The 14,636-nt window shown below is 39.4% G+C and overlaps 2 protein-coding genes across 7 annotated transcripts; both read left to right on the top strand.

Annotated features, from left to right (window-relative positions):
• The first annotated feature begins 1,539 nt into the window (after window positions 1–1,539).
• Window positions 1,540–6,796, top strand: LOC104453091 (B3 domain-containing transcription factor VRN1). 6 transcript variants are annotated; one of them, XM_039316924.1, is made up of 8 exons: window positions 1,545–2,212; window positions 2,872–3,301; window positions 3,560–3,780; window positions 4,006–4,252; window positions 4,584–4,750; window positions 5,248–5,527; window positions 5,713–5,872; window positions 5,965–6,796. In XM_039316924.1, the coding sequence occupies exons 1-7, from the start codon at window positions 2,072–2,074 to the stop codon at window positions 5,844–5,846; spliced, it is 1,620 nt and encodes a 539-aa protein (XP_039172858.1). In that variant the 5' UTR covers window positions 1,545–2,071; the 3' UTR covers window positions 5,847–5,872; window positions 5,965–6,796. The 6 variants fall into 6 exon arrangements, 5 of the variants coding, with proteins under 5 accessions (XP_039172860.1, XP_039172857.1, XP_039172858.1 ...); XR_005553004.1 differs by lacking the exon at window positions 5,713–5,872 and having other exon boundaries at window positions 1,540–2,212; window positions 5,248–5,626; window positions 5,879–6,796; XM_039316926.1 differs by lacking the exon at window positions 5,713–5,872 and having other exon boundaries at window positions 1,541–2,212.
• Window positions 6,797–9,850: 3,054 nt separating this feature from the next.
• Window positions 9,851–14,609, top strand: LOC104453089 (B3 domain-containing transcription factor VRN1). Its single transcript, XM_039316320.1, has 6 exons — window positions 9,851–10,158; window positions 11,015–11,444; window positions 11,555–11,664; window positions 12,173–12,416; window positions 13,524–13,744; window positions 14,104–14,609. The coding sequence occupies exons 1-6, from the start codon at window positions 10,021–10,023 to the stop codon at window positions 14,305–14,307; spliced, it is 1,347 nt and encodes a 448-aa protein (XP_039172254.1). The 5' UTR covers window positions 9,851–10,020; the 3' UTR covers window positions 14,308–14,609.
• Window positions 14,610–14,636: the final 27 nt, after the last annotated feature.

Consider the following 14,636-nt stretch of genomic DNA (forward strand, 5'->3'; position numbering starts at 1 on the left):
TAAATTTATAACTTAATTAAATCTACTAAATTAATGATAATTGAAGTTATCTAACAAGCTTAATTTCTAACTATGACATGAGAGAGGACTCCGACCCTCTCCCAAATCTAGATAAGGGCCTATGGGGCTGTTGCCTAGGGTTGATGAAGGTCGCCAACCATCCTTGAGGCCTTGCCGAACCCCCATCCATCACCGATGCATCGTAGGTTCTCTCTGGTGGGTTTTCTATTATTAATTAATATTTAGCCTTGTCTTAATCTAATTTGTTTAAGATTTACGTTAATGTATAATGATTTCACTAAAACAACACTTTAATCTTATGCTTAGTGTTTAGTATGTCAATGTTACATAAGAGAGAGAAAATAAAAAGTAAAAAGGCAACAAGCATTATCTATTAGTTAAGTTGGACGAAATTAATGAAATGACTTAATTGTGCCAATTTAATAAATTTTATAACTTGATTACACACTTTTAAAGTTTTAACGTTGGATCGCACTTTTATACTAAATTTTATAAACTCTAGTGCACTTATCGCTAAATGGATTGCTCCCAATGATCAACAACATTGAGGAACCAAATTCTATTGGGGTAAGGACAAACTCTTGGAGTCCTCCATCAAATCAAGAGTTAACATTTAATGTAGATGGCGAGTGGATAGATAACAAAGGGGCCATAGGTATCATTGCATAATATGGTGGAGGCTTCGTTGTCCAAATGTGGAGTGGAAGTGGAAGCTGTGACACTTCTTTTGCATGTAAAGCTGCTCAGTCTCTTGACATCCATAAAGTGAAATTTGGAAGTGAATGGAGTTTGAAGTTGACTTGTTATATTATTAATGAAGTTGCTCATGAGCTTGCAAAATGGGCTTTTCATCGGTTAAGAACGACATATGCTTTCATTTTTAATGATCTCTCTTCTAGAGCTAAAAGTATAGTGTTAGCAGAGTCATCTTTAATTTATCATTTAAATGTAAGCTCTAGTTTCTCCTCGTAATATTTGAACTACTTTGCTACGATAGAAGATTTGTTTTAGAAAAAAAAAAAAAAGAGTTAAACCTTGAAAAACTCCAAATTGGTACAGACAAATTTACCAAAAACTATTTTTTTGACTATAAAAAATCTCAAATTGATACCTGTGACAAATTTATCCCGAGTGACTATAAAAACCATAAACCGATACATTTCTAACAAATTTGCCCTAAACTAATTTATTCAACTACAAAAAATCACAAACCGGTAAATTTGTGACTAATATACCATTCGCTAAATTTGATTAATACCCAAAAAAATCACAAAAATTGTAAACTGTGATAAACGAAGCATAAAATGCCAAAAAAGAAGGGGAATTTGATCAACAACGGTCTTGTCTTGTCTTGTCTTCCGGACTGATTCGTACCGCGAAGAAACAGCCACCAAAAGGATAAGGATAAGCCACGTAACGCTCACAAAGAGTCCACCCATCAGTTGCCACGTGTACACAGTGGGTCCCACTCCGACTCCGTCAGCTCCTCCCTTTCCGTTTCTTCACGGCGGCGGCGAAGCCTCCGGCGAGGGGCCCGGAGATAGTGCGAAGACCAGCTCCATGTCGCGTCGCGCCCGCTCGCTCTCACGCCTCAGCCCGTTCGAGAACCCTTCTTTTGCCTCCACACTTCCTCCGTTCTCGACTCGTCATGGAACCGGCATGCGCCCACCAGGCGTTCGACGAAATTACTCTGTGGGGATGAAGCAAAATTCAACGTCGTGGCCCGCCACGGGGACTCGGAGGAGGAAGAACAGGCAGAGAGAGAGAGAGAGAGAGAGAGAGAGAGGGTAACGGAGCCGTCAAAGAAACGATAAGGTCGGTAGGAAGCCGGGGTGGGGCCCAGCGTGTACCCGTGTCGATTCGCGCATGGACTGGAGCGCCCAATAATTTCTCCTCCCTCCGTCGCCGAAACCACGCGTCGCTCGTTTCCGCACTCCCCCTCCACCTCCACCACTGACGTGCCGAAGAAGAGCAGCCAAAACCATCTTCTTCTTCTTCTTCTTCTTCTTTATCTTCTTCTTTTGTAAGGAGTCAGGGGACGCCGCCGTCTATGGCTTCTTGTAGTGGTCGTCGCCGCCGCCGGAGAGAAGGTGGAGCAGCCGAGCGGGAGGCCGCGGCCGGTCCTCCTCGCCGTGGGAGCCGTTGCTTCTTCAAGTTCATACTCTCCGGCGCGATCGACTCTGGGAAGCTCGTGAGTCGGTCAAATCTTCGCACTCTGTTTTTAAGAGTTTCTCTTGCTCTGTGCTGTTTACCCATCAACCTGGAAAACGGGTCTGCGCGTTTGGTTTGGAACGAGCAATGAACTTTTCGTTTCAATCCGAAGAAATAAAGAACAGGGTATTCTCTAACATGGCTGTCGATCCAGCAAAATTTCTCCTTTTTTCGTACTTCGATGATATGAAAGTCTTCATCGGATGTGCGACCAGTTGTCCTAAACCATGGTGATGGCGGGCCTCATGGCTGCTGCCATGTCTTCTTCTGAAATTTACTTTTTTGTATATATATTTTACGATTTGGGTCGATATGGGTTTTCGGACTATAGTGTTATGTGCATGGTTCAGGTTTCCACAACATCCTTTGAACGTTGCTATTCGGAAAAGAAGAGTAATTTCATGGATACACAGAGTTAACTTACAGATGTTGATATGACAAAAGTAATGGGCTTTTCCAATGAAGCAACCATCACTACAAATCAATCCACAACTATTTCGGAGTACACTTGTGGAAACTGATCTTTCATTCATGCTGCAGAATTTAAAATTCCTTAGATTTTTTCTTTCCCCTGTTCTCTGCACTTTGGTTTGACTATGATGAGTTATTATGATGGACCCGTAAACCTTTTCATAATAGGGAATTCCAAAGAATTTCTTGAGAAGACGTGGGAAGGATCTCTCAAACTCGGTGCTTCTTAAGGTTCCTGGCAGTTCAACCTGGACTATAGAACTAGAAAAGCATAACCATGACATGGTTTTGTTGGGGAAAGGGTGGCGGGAATTCATGGAGCATTACTCCATTGGTCATGGTCACTTCATAGTTTTCAAATATAAAGAGAACTCCACTTTTCGCGTAATAATATTCGATAAGAGTGCTTCAGAGATAGATTATTCCTCGAGCAGGGGTGAACCATCATACCTTGGGAGCGAACTTCCCTCGCCAGAAGCAGAAGATGTTGTAGAAACAGATCGTCTGGAGGATGTCAAACCCCGTCAAAGAATGAGGATGGAGCCACATTTACCTTGTTCTCAGCTAAGTCCGAGTTTCTCACCGCGAGGGTCTGAAGGTGTGACTCTTCATTTTAGAAGTCTCGTATATTCTTGCATCACTCTCTTTTGTTAGCTCTTTTCCAAAAATGCTTGTGAACTTTTTACAATCTAAAGCCGCTAAACTGATATGGTATCATTACATGAAAAAAAAGGCCTCTGCTATGGAACAGAGTAGCTTTGCTATTTCTATTTGTAGCCATGGGAAGTAGGTCGATTGATTTTATGCCTATCCCTTGTTTTGGAGCTAAATGGAAGCTGGTCTCCTCCGTATGTAGTTTCCATGGATACTGACCCTGAAGAACCACATATGGCTCAAGCTCAAGCTGGCCTGACAGAGAGGAGTAAACAGCCAACATGCGGAGCGAGTCATTCTGAGCTGGATTTTCACGGTCCTATGCTTCCAAGACCTCTCACTACTCCTGAATTAACCCGCAAAATTAATTCCGAATATCCCTTTTTCATAAAGGTGATTAGGCGATCTTATATGAGTAAACTGGTAAGTCTTGAGCTCATCACGAGTATAGTTCAATTATGACTGCTGGTACCTACAATGCCATGATCACATTAATTGTGATGTCCACCTATTTGAGATTTTTTTCTCCCATCCATATAGTGTTTATGATATAATACAGTGGATTACTACAACAATACTCATTCCAGGGATTTCTCATTCCACTTAAATAATTTCATTTCTTGGTTGTTCAAACATGTGCACGTGCAGAGTATTCCAGGTGGATTCTTCAAGCAGCATAAGCTGGAAAAGCAAAGAGTAACTCTAAGGCATGCCAACAGATCATGGTCAGTGAGTTTTGGCAGGAGCAACAGACACGTCAGAGGGGCTTTGTGTCTGTTCTTTTCTGCTGGTTGGGATGCATTTGCAAGAGAGACTCATCTGCACATAGGAGATGTCTGCATGTTCAAGCTAATTGATAGGGATGATATTGTATTCGAAGTCTCCGTTTTGAGTGGTGAGGACTTGATTTACATTGTTAAAAATGAGTACTTGAGGTGTAACTTTAGGCTGTTTATCGCATGACTTGCATTCTGGGTTTATAATTATGCCTCCCTTATTTGGCTTTCGTGTCTCTATGTCATTTTAAAATATACTCGTACGTTTTTATAAGAACTTTGTGTGTTGATTAGTATTGTAATAATTGAGGCGGCATTCTAGTTGATTTGTCACTTCCAATGTGAAGAGCACTCATGTCAAATTGTCTGAATTTTTCATTTCATGGTAATCATAATTTCCAATCTAGGTCAATTGAAGAAACGCTCCCACTAAAGTCCTTTTATTCTCAGTTCTTCGCGGGAACAAACTGTCCAAACGCAAATTGAATCATCATGAGCTGGTTACTTGTGGTCCTAGACCTCCAAAGCCCCCCACTACACCTGAAGTAGCCAGTGAATTTGAGTCGGAGCATCCCTTCTTCAAAGTGGTGATACGGCAATATCATATGAAACATATGGTAAGATCTGAAGCCTAGTCCACGACTGGCATATCTTGAGTTCAATTTCAATTGCTATAAATCATGCCTCGATATTGTGTTTTCCCAAGTTGATTTGGTTTGTATCGGAAACTTAGATGACATAATATATTTCTTAAAGTGTCCATGGAGAAACCTAATGATGGAGTAACGTGGAACCATAAAAAGATGAATAAGTAAAGACTGTAACTGGGTCGGGACTGTCCTTTACTGGGATGCCCCACAAGCTGCTCTATTCACTATCCAAGTGAAAGGATGGACCGTCACTTTAATGGTAAACTAACTGAAAATAGCTATTAATGGATAGTCACTTCTTTAATAATGCTTTTGATTGCAGGTTAAGATGGATAACTTTCATAAGCCCCTTAATGCTTGTTGATTAAAACTCTTGAACTAGCAATTATCGGCAAGAATATGCCTCATGTGCTTCTTCTTTTTCACGTGAGTGTATTCTTATGAGATGTCCTTTTAACATACAGTGGTTTGTTCATGCATGTATGAATGGGCAGTATGTTCCAAATCAATTTTCCCAGCAACATATTCAAGAAAACAAGGAAATGGCGACTCTCAGGTTTTCAGATAGATCGTGGCTGGTGAAGCTCTTAAGCTATACGCATAATAAATACCAGGGGGTGTATTTCTCTGTTGGTTGGAAAGAATTTGCAAGAGAAACTCATCTGTGCGTGGGAAATATCTGTATGTTTGAACTCATTGATAGTGATGATGTTGTCTTTCAAGTCTCCGTTTTTAGTAGTGCTGGTAAGAATCTGATTCACATTGATTGAGATGAGCATTTTCTAATTTATTCGGTAGTTGTGAATCATGAAAAGTATACCTTTTATGTTTCTGTTTTCTTCTTCTTTGCACTAGTCTCAATTCGATTTTCACGATGACAGTAATTTTCACACCAAATGACTAGCAAATTTCTCATTGTTTTACTACAGGTGGGATAGAGAAATCTACATGCAGAGCGAGCCGTTCTGAGCTGGATTTTCATGGTCCTGCACTATCAAGGCCTCTCACATTGCCCGAATTTGCTAGCAATATTGATTCAGAGCATCCCTTTTTCAAAAAGTGACCCCCCAAAGTTATTTCCATGGCCTGGTGAGATCTAAAGTTTAAATCATCACTCACATATCTCATATTCATTTTTCACTGTTTCATGTATTGGCTATTCAAAACATGCACATGTGCAGAGTGTTCCGGTTAAATTTGTCAAGCAACATCTTCACGAAAACAAACAAGTAGCAACTCTTCGGTATTCGGACAGATCGTGGCCAGTGAAGCTCATTAGGAGCCTTGGACAGGCCAGAGGTGCTCCGGCTCTGGCCTTCTCCACCGGTTGGTGTGCATTCGCAAGAGAAACTGATCTGCGTGCAGGAAATGTCTGCTTGTTTGAGCTCATCGATAGGGATGAGACAGTGTTCAAAGTCTCCATTCTGAGAGGTGCTGGTAATGACCTGATTCATGTTAATGGAGATGAGCATCGGAAGTATTACCTGAGGCCATTGCAGCATCGAAATGAAATCAGGGGTTCCTAATGATGCCTCCTTATATTAAGCAGCGCAGCAGCGAATCAATCAAAAGCACTCTTTTCTGCTTTTTGTTCTCCTTTCTTCCTTTTTGTGCTAGTTTCAATTCTATGACTACCTTGCTTGGAAAGAACCTCCCAAATCAGTGATCTCTATGGTTTTGCACAGCGGCTCAACCTGACCAGTGGATCTACAGGACAGTGAAGACACAATGCTCTGATGTATGTTCATGGAGTATTTCTCCTTTTATATGTTTTGTCCTTCAAATATTATGGCTTGTCCTCGTCCTCTTCGTTCCCGGAGAGAATACGAAGCTGTTGCCGAGCAGGAGACTCCTCCTCCTAGTAGTAGCCATCACTTCTTCAGGATCATATTCTTCGGGATCGTACTCTCTGACAAGCTAATTTGCCAGGTTACGAGTTTTGATCAACACCCTTGAGAGGTTCCGGAAAGTCATTGATCTCAATTAAGCAGCAATCCAAAGCATTTTCTTTTAGAAGTGACGTGTCATTTAGTTTTCCATACTATTCAAAATCAACTTTGGGAAAAAGCACAACACCGAAGCTTCAATCTGGTCAGCATGTAAGTATTTCTAATGTTCAAATTAGTGGCGGAAAATATCACTAAGAATTTTGTTTTACACTGACGGTAAATGGTCTATTTTTTATTATTTTTTCTTTGATAGTACAAGAGACAAAAGCCTGAAAAGTAGAGTGGTTGGCAATGGCGAAAATTTTGCATACATGATCTAATTCTACATGCCATGATCTATATGCCAAAATAAAGCCTAGCAATGCAACTCCGGATTTTATAAGGATTTGCACAAGCAATCAACCTACGTTCTCTTGGACTTTCAACTTTGAACTTACAACTTTAAACTCCTTGCGAGAATGGTGTTTGGTGCACTCCCGCAAAATAAAATCGAAATGACATTATGTTGGAAATTTAAGTAAGACCAATCTGAACACAATGGGGATCATCATGGATGGGTCATAACATGTACATATATGAATGTAACCTATAAACAATGAGATGAAGGGCGAATAAGAGACTAAATATAAAAAGAGTTGTTGAAATAGCTTATTATCATGAAAATAGGTGATAGTTGGATATGAAGAGAAATGATGGTTGATCATGAAAAGTGATAATAATGGGGATAAGGGACATATTCTCAAGAGATGTATTGATTGGCTATACGTAAATACGACCAAATCATACATTATTCAATACTCCTGTTCAAGAATAGTAGCCTTCTCTTCTTCATATTATTCCCTACTATTATTTTCCTTTTTCACATACAAGTTTGATAATATATTCAAGGTGAAATTCCAAGAGAGAAATTAAGTAATTCTTGATTTTTTTTTGTTTTTTGTAGCTGTAGTGTATATATTGGAGGTGTATTTATTTTAAATCAGTAGCAACAATAGGAACAAATAATACTTTAAAGACAGTCATCTTTATCACGCATCAAAGGACTATATAAACTACTGATCTATCTTCATCAGGGAATGAAGTTCCCAACAAGAGCATGATGGGTGAATGAATGAAACTGTGTAATGGAAACTGAGTTAACACAAAAGACTGAGGTTGGTGGGAATTAATTTAGAACAAAAGAACCTGAATATTCGGCCAACGAGTTAACAAAGGATAAATCGAAAACAAAAACCAAGGACAGGCATGCTGGCTTTGTTTTGTCGTTGACATACTAGGAAGGCATGACGTTAGATCACAATGAAATTATAAGACACGATCGGGGTATTGTGGAAAATCAATCATCTCATACCTGGGACGAGCAAATGATGGAAGGTTTTCCTTGATAGCTTGCGGTTTCGCTCTTCTTGAATCCACGAAAGAGAACATGCTTCCGATGCTCTCCTCAAAGCTCTCTCTCTCAGTACGAGCATAAGCTCGGATGAGTTCTCAGGTTATGGTGACTGAGAGAGATGATAAATATGAGAACGTAAGAGAACCCTTCTTCTATGTCTAACGTATTTTGCTGAAATTCTTGTCGTGACTTTCCCAGAGGTGAACCATTGAGGAAAAGTTAAATAATTACTAAGCAAACAAGGGTCTCCCAAACCCATACTAGTTGCAACTTTGGGATTTTAATTTAATCAATTAAACATGCAAATCAATTTATTTTGGAGTCTCTACTAATCTATTATGGGTAAATTGGAAATCCAAGTACAATGTAGGAGAACATTTCACTTATGCGAATGAGAGATTTCATGGATAAGAGGGCTTAGTTGCGCTAGATAAATCTAACACCATCTCAGTACCTTTTCTCTTTATTTCAAAATGTTTGGTGAGTAGTCTTGATCAATTTAATCCTAAATCACTAATCATGAGGGTGTGCAAACACTAATTTAGCACTCAATAAATTACAACAAGAAATAAATCACTAGAATATGATAAAAAAAGACACTCGGACTCCCGGAATGCTAAAAGTTGACACACACTTAGGGTGTGCATGACAAAATTTTAGAACATAAATTGATTTACAGAAATTGATTTTCCAATTTCTATTTCAAAAATTGAGAAGTTTTTTCTTCAAATTTATTTCCAAATTTGGAATATAAATCTATTCCAAAAATAGAAAAATCAAATTGCATTACAAATGGATTTTTATTCCAAACCATTTCAAGGAACAGAGAAACAGAGAAATTGAGAAATTGAAATTTTAGAGAAGTAGAAATTTTATCATGCATGCCATTTAAGTGCCAAAAGTACGAAAATGACACTTAAGTGTTAAAATTGGAGCAAAATGAATTACTTAAGTGCCATCGGTGAGAAAATCCGACCAAAATACTGACGTGGCAATTTTCCGATGAGCTGCACGCAAAACAACATTATTTTGTATGTTGATGTGGCTAAATAGTAGCAAAACAACGTTATTTTGGTATAATTCGAATTTTAATATAATAATTAATTAATTTAAATTTTTAAATAATTAATTAATTAATTTTATTTAGGGCTTTTTGCCCTCGCTACCACCTTTTTAAGGAGGTGGGGAGTGTCGGGAGGCCACCAAGCCCGGGCCAAGGGTCGGCAACCTTAGCTAACCAGTAGCAAGGGCTTGTGCGCCCTTGCCTAGCCCCTCGCTACCTCCTCTGCCTTTGCCAGGCCAAACCCTACCACCGGTGGTGACCACCGCCTGAGCGACACTGTGAACAATTGAGTTGTCAGACAACCTTGACCACTAGAGATGGGTGGCGGCAAGGCAGCGATAGGCAATGGAGGTGGCGGTGAATCGAATTTGTGGAGGGAAGGGCAGAGTAAATCGTGGCATTTTGAGGGTGCGTTTATGTCTCTATAATAGCTACTGAGCTAGGTTCATTTTTAAGGGGTTGATAAATGGGTTTTAAATGGATACAGATTAGACTTATTTAACACTCATATATTTTAGTCTCTTTATTTTAAAAATCTATTATAGGTATGCTTTGAGAAATAAAACTTGATCTATTAATGGCCATTTAAGTATGGGTCCATAAATGGTTGTGTACTTATTTTGACACCTCTGCATCCGACGTTACGAGAGGCTAGTGTCTGATTAACACTTCCCATGAATCTTTGCCTTGATCACCGAGCCATCTGATTTTGCCAGGACGATGGCCTCAAGAACGAAGGCTCCGCGCTCCTGTAGTTGAACTTGAAACCCCCCAAACCATCTTCTTCTCCTCCTCTTCTTCTTCTGTAAGGAGCCAGGGGACACTGCTGTCTATGGCTTCTCGCAACAGTCGTCGTCGTCGCCGGAGAGAAGATGGAGCTGTCGAGCGGGAGGTCGCGACCGGCCCTCGTCTTGGGAGCCGTTGCTTCTTCAAGATCATACTCTCCAACGCGCTGGAATCTGGAAAGCTTGTGAGTTGATCACATCTTCATCAGTGTTTTAAGAGTTTCTCGTGCTCTGTGCCGTGTACCCGTCAGCCTGGAAAAACTGGTTTGTGGGTTCGGTTTGGAATGAACTTTTCGCTTCCAGCTTAAAAAAGAACAAGAGGGTATTGTCTAACATGGCCTGTTTATCAAACAAAATTTCTCCTTTTTGCATGCTTCGATGATATGAATGTCTTCATCGGATGTGCGACCGGTTGTCCTGAACCGTGGTGATGGTGGGCCTCATGTCCTCTTGGCTGCTGCCATTTCTTCTGCTAAAGTTTGCTTTTTTGTATATTTGTTTTACGATTTGGGTCGAAATGGGTTTTCGGAATATAGTGTAATGTGCATGGTTCAGGTTTCCACAACATCCGTTGGACATTGCTATTGGGAGAGTAATTTCTTGGATACACAGATTTAACTGACCAAAAATGATATGACAAAGTAATGGGCTTTTTCTAATGTGCCTTGCTTCCTTGGGCGGCAAAATTGTCGTGCGCGATCTCAGTCGTGGGAGAAAAGAAAATCGATGTCAGCTGTTGTATGACAAAACGTCTTGGCCATGGGATCAAGATAATTTTATGTGAACTGTTGGATTTGGCACGGCAATTTCACTAATCTTAGTATAAACGAATTTTGGATTCTTGAGCTTTATGCTTGTCCAATGAAGCAACTAGAACTACAAATCAATCCACGACCATTCTGAAGTACAATTGTGGAAACTGATCATTCATCCATGTTGCAGAATTTAAAGTTTCTTAGTTTTCTTCCTATTCTCTGCACTTCAATTTAACTATGTTGAGTTATTATCATGGACCTTTAACTTTAATTTTTTACATAATAGGGAATTCCAAAGAATTTCTTGAGAAGATGTGGAAAGGATCTCTCAAGCTCGGTGCTTCTTAAGGTTCCAGGCGGTTCAGCCTGGACTATAGAACTAGAAATGTGCAACAATGACTTGGTTTCGTTGTGGAAAGGTTGGCGGGAATTCATGGAGCATTACTCTATTGGTCATGGTCACCTCATAGTTTTCAAATATAAAGGGAACTCCACTTTTCATGTAATAATATTCGATAAGAGTGCTTCAGAGATAGATTATTCATCGAGCAGCAGCAAAATATTGTACTTTGGGAGTGAATTTCCCTCACCAAAATCAGAAGATGTCCTAGAAGCAGAAGATCTGCAGGATTCCACACCCCGTCAAAGAATGAGGGTTGAACCACATTTACCTTATTCTCAGCTAAGTCTGAGCTACCCACCACAAGGTTTGGAAGGTGTGACTCTTCATTTTTTAAGTCACGTTTCTTCTTACATCACTCTCTTTAGTTAGTTGCTTTCCAAAAATACTAGAAAACTTTTTTATTAAAGTTTTTTCCTGAGCCAGTTTTTCATGGTCCTACACCTCTGAGGCCTCTCACTGCTCCTGAATTATCCAATGAGTTTTATTCAGAGAATCCCTTCTTCAAACTGGTGATAAATCAGGGTGGAAAAATGGTAAGATCTCGAGTTTCATCCACCGCTGGCATATCTCAAGTTCAATTAGGATTGCTTGCTAAATCTTGCCTCAGTATTGTGTTTTCCCAAGTTGATTTGGTCTGTAACTGATACAATATGACATGTTATTTCTCAGGGTATTTGTGGGGCATCCATTGATTGAATAATGGGAAACAGGGAAAAAGAAGAATTAAAATGTCAGGACTGTCCATTCACTTAGATATTCTGCATAAGCTGCTCTAATCACTATCCAAGTGAAAGGATGGACAGCACTTGAATGGAAAACTGTCTGTTAATGGACATTCACTTTTGGAGAATTCTTTAGATTGCAGGTTAAGATTGATGATGCTTTAGATTGCAGGTTAAGATCATTAAATTTTGTGAGCCTCTTAAAGTTGTTGACTGAAACTCCTGAAACTAGCAAATATCACCATGATTATTCTTCTTGTGTGCTTTTTCCTTAAAATTGTGTGCTGACTCATTTGTACAAACATGTAAATATGTGCAGAATATTCCTGTTGGATTTGCCAGGCAATATATTCAAGCAGACAGGGAAATGGCGACACTTAGGTTTTCAGACGGATCGTGGCTGGTGAAGCTTTTAAGAAATTTGCAGGATCACCAGGCATGCTTCTCTGCTGATTGGACTGCATTTGCAAGAGAAAACTGTCTGCTTGTAGGAGATGTCTGCATGTTTGAGCTCATTGATAGAGATGACGTTGTGTTCCAAGTCTCCATCTGCCGTAGTGCAGGTACAGACCCGATTCACATTGATTGAGATTAACATCAAAACTGTTACTCTAGGCCATACGCAGCGTCCATAGGAATTCAGGGTTCCTAATTATGCCTTCTTCAAATGGTAGTAGCTAGTCAATGAAAAATAGACTCACGTTTTTTTGTTTCCTTCGTCTGCTAAAGTCGATTCTATAAGACCCCATTTGGAAAGAATCTCTCAAATTAGGGACTTCGGCAAGTTTTCTGGTGGCTCAAACCTGACCTTTAGAACTGTAAAGTGTAGTGACATTGAACACCCTTGCCTTAAGCCAATAAGAAATAAATGCATTGGAAGTCTTAAAAGTTGTTATGAAAGTGCTGAGTCACAAAACTTCAAAAACTATAATCAAGTCATAAAACTTATCACAAAAGTGTAATTAAGTCCTAAAACTTTCAAAAAAAGTACAATCAACGGAAGGACTTGATTGGACTTGACAAGTTTTTGTATTTGATTGCACTTTTTAAAAAAATTTAGGACTTAATTGCACTTTTTTGACAAGTTTTAGGACTTAATTGCAATTTTTGAAAGTTTAAGGAAATTGCACTTTGGTTACAAGTTGTAGGACTTTTAATGCACTTATCTCTAAGCCATGTACCAACTCTGAATTACAAGGTGCAACCCATGGTTTTACAAGCTCAATTTGAACTTATCAGATTCTTTTCATTTCTCTATTTGCATACTTGAAGACTTTATAGGAAGTTTATTTGCCTAGGGGTGCATGTTGAAGTTTATTAGTTTCTTTTCATGTGGAGAGCATTTAGAATTTATTTCATCAAACTACCTGAATCTTGATGTGCATGACAGAACATTTTTCCAATCTATACTAAATCTTTTTGTAGTTAGTCAGTTAAAGAAATCTTCACATGAATGTCTGCTAAATTCCTCATTGTTTAACTGGGGAAAAAGGATATCTATTCTCCTGCCTTACCACTCGACCATGCTGCCAAGATGGTAAGGTGTCATTCGAAATAGATTTAAAAAGTTGCCCACTGTGGAGCAGAGTAGCTTTACTATCTCTATTTGAGTTGATTCCTATCCTTAGCAGTTTTGGAACTAAACGGAACCTGGTCTTCTCGATATGTAGCTTGTATTGATGCTGACCCCGAAGAACCAGATGTGTCTCAAGCTCTGGCGGACTTGACAGATAGGATCCAACAGTCTACATGCAGGGTGAGCCATTCGGAGCTGGTTTTTCATGGTCCTACACTTCCAAGGCCTCTTGCTCCTCCTGAATCAGCCTGCAAATTTGATTTGGAACATCCCTTTTTTAAAATGGTGATGCCCCGATCTTATTTGAATTGCCTGGTAAGTCTTGAGCTTAATTCATCACCGGTATATCTAGAGTTCCATTATGATTGCTATCACCTACAATGCCGTGATCACATTAGCTGTTGATGTTTATGAGAGTTTTTCTATGTTTATAGTGTTCATGATATAATCCAATAGATTATTATATCAATAATCATTAGTAACACGTATTAAAAAAGGATGTGGGCTAGCGATTTCTTTCATCCTTGAGCACTTTCAAAAGGATAAATACATCTGTGGATTTCTTCGACGTCAAATGGTTACCTTCTTGCTTTTTGCCCTCCAATTTATCCTTGGATTTCTCATTCCACTTGAACAATTTCATATCTTGGTTGTTCAAACATGTACATGGCCAGAGTATTCCGCTTGGATTCATCAAGCAACATATCCAGGAAAAGCCAAGAGCAACTCTTAGGTACTCAGACAGATCATGGTCAGTGAAGCTCATCAGGAGCAACAGACACCTCAAAGGGGCTTCTGCTCTTCCTTCTCTGCTGGTTGGCGTGCATTTGCAAGAGAAACTCATCTGCGTGCAGGAAATGTCTGCTTGTTTGAGCTAATTGATCGGGTTGATATTGTCTTCAAAGTCTCCATTTTGAGTGGTGCCAGTAAGGACTTGATATACGTTGTTGAAAATGAGTACTTGAAGTGTATGCCTCCCTTATTTGGTTGTGCTGCATAACTGACGAGTACACTTTCTTTTCTATGTTAATTTAAAATATAGTGATTTGTCTCCCTTATTTGGTTGTGCTGCATAACTGACGAGTACACTTTCTTTTCTATGTTAATTTAAAATATAGTGATTTGTCTCTTTCGATGTGAAGAGCACGAATAATATTTTCATTCAAATTGTCTGACTTTTTGATTTAATTAATAAAATTTCCAGTGA

The sequence above is a fragment of the Eucalyptus grandis genome, chromosome 7 (assembly GCF_016545825.1).
Source record: "Eucalyptus grandis isolate ANBG69807.140 chromosome 7, ASM1654582v1, whole genome shotgun sequence".
NCBI classification, from domain to species: domain Eukaryota; kingdom Viridiplantae; phylum Streptophyta; class Magnoliopsida; order Myrtales; family Myrtaceae; genus Eucalyptus; species Eucalyptus grandis.

Bases quoted from the DNA above. Each gene is read 5' to 3' on its own strand.
- LOC104453091 (XM_039316923.1), top strand. From the start codon at position 2,072: ATGGCTTCTTGTAGTGGTCGTCGCCGCCGCCGGAGAGAAGGTGGAGCA. The intron at 3,781-4,005 runs GTAAGTCTTGAG...GTGCACGTGCAG, and splicing joins GATCTTATATGAGTAAACTG to AGTATTCCAGGTGGATTCTT. The intron at 4,751-5,247 runs GTAAGATCTGAA...TTTAACATACAG, and splicing joins AATATCATATGAAACATATG to TGGTTTGTTCATGCATGTAT.
- LOC104453089 (XM_039316320.1), top strand. From the start codon at position 10,021: ATGGCTTCTCGCAACAGTCGTCGTCGTCGCCGGAGAGAAGATGGAGCT. The intron at 11,665-12,172 runs GTAAGATCTCGA...AAATATGTGCAG, and splicing joins TAAATCAGGGTGGAAAAATG to AATATTCCTGTTGGATTTGC. The intron at 13,745-14,103 runs GTAAGTCTTGAG...GTACATGGCCAG, and splicing joins GATCTTATTTGAATTGCCTG to AGTATTCCGCTTGGATTCAT.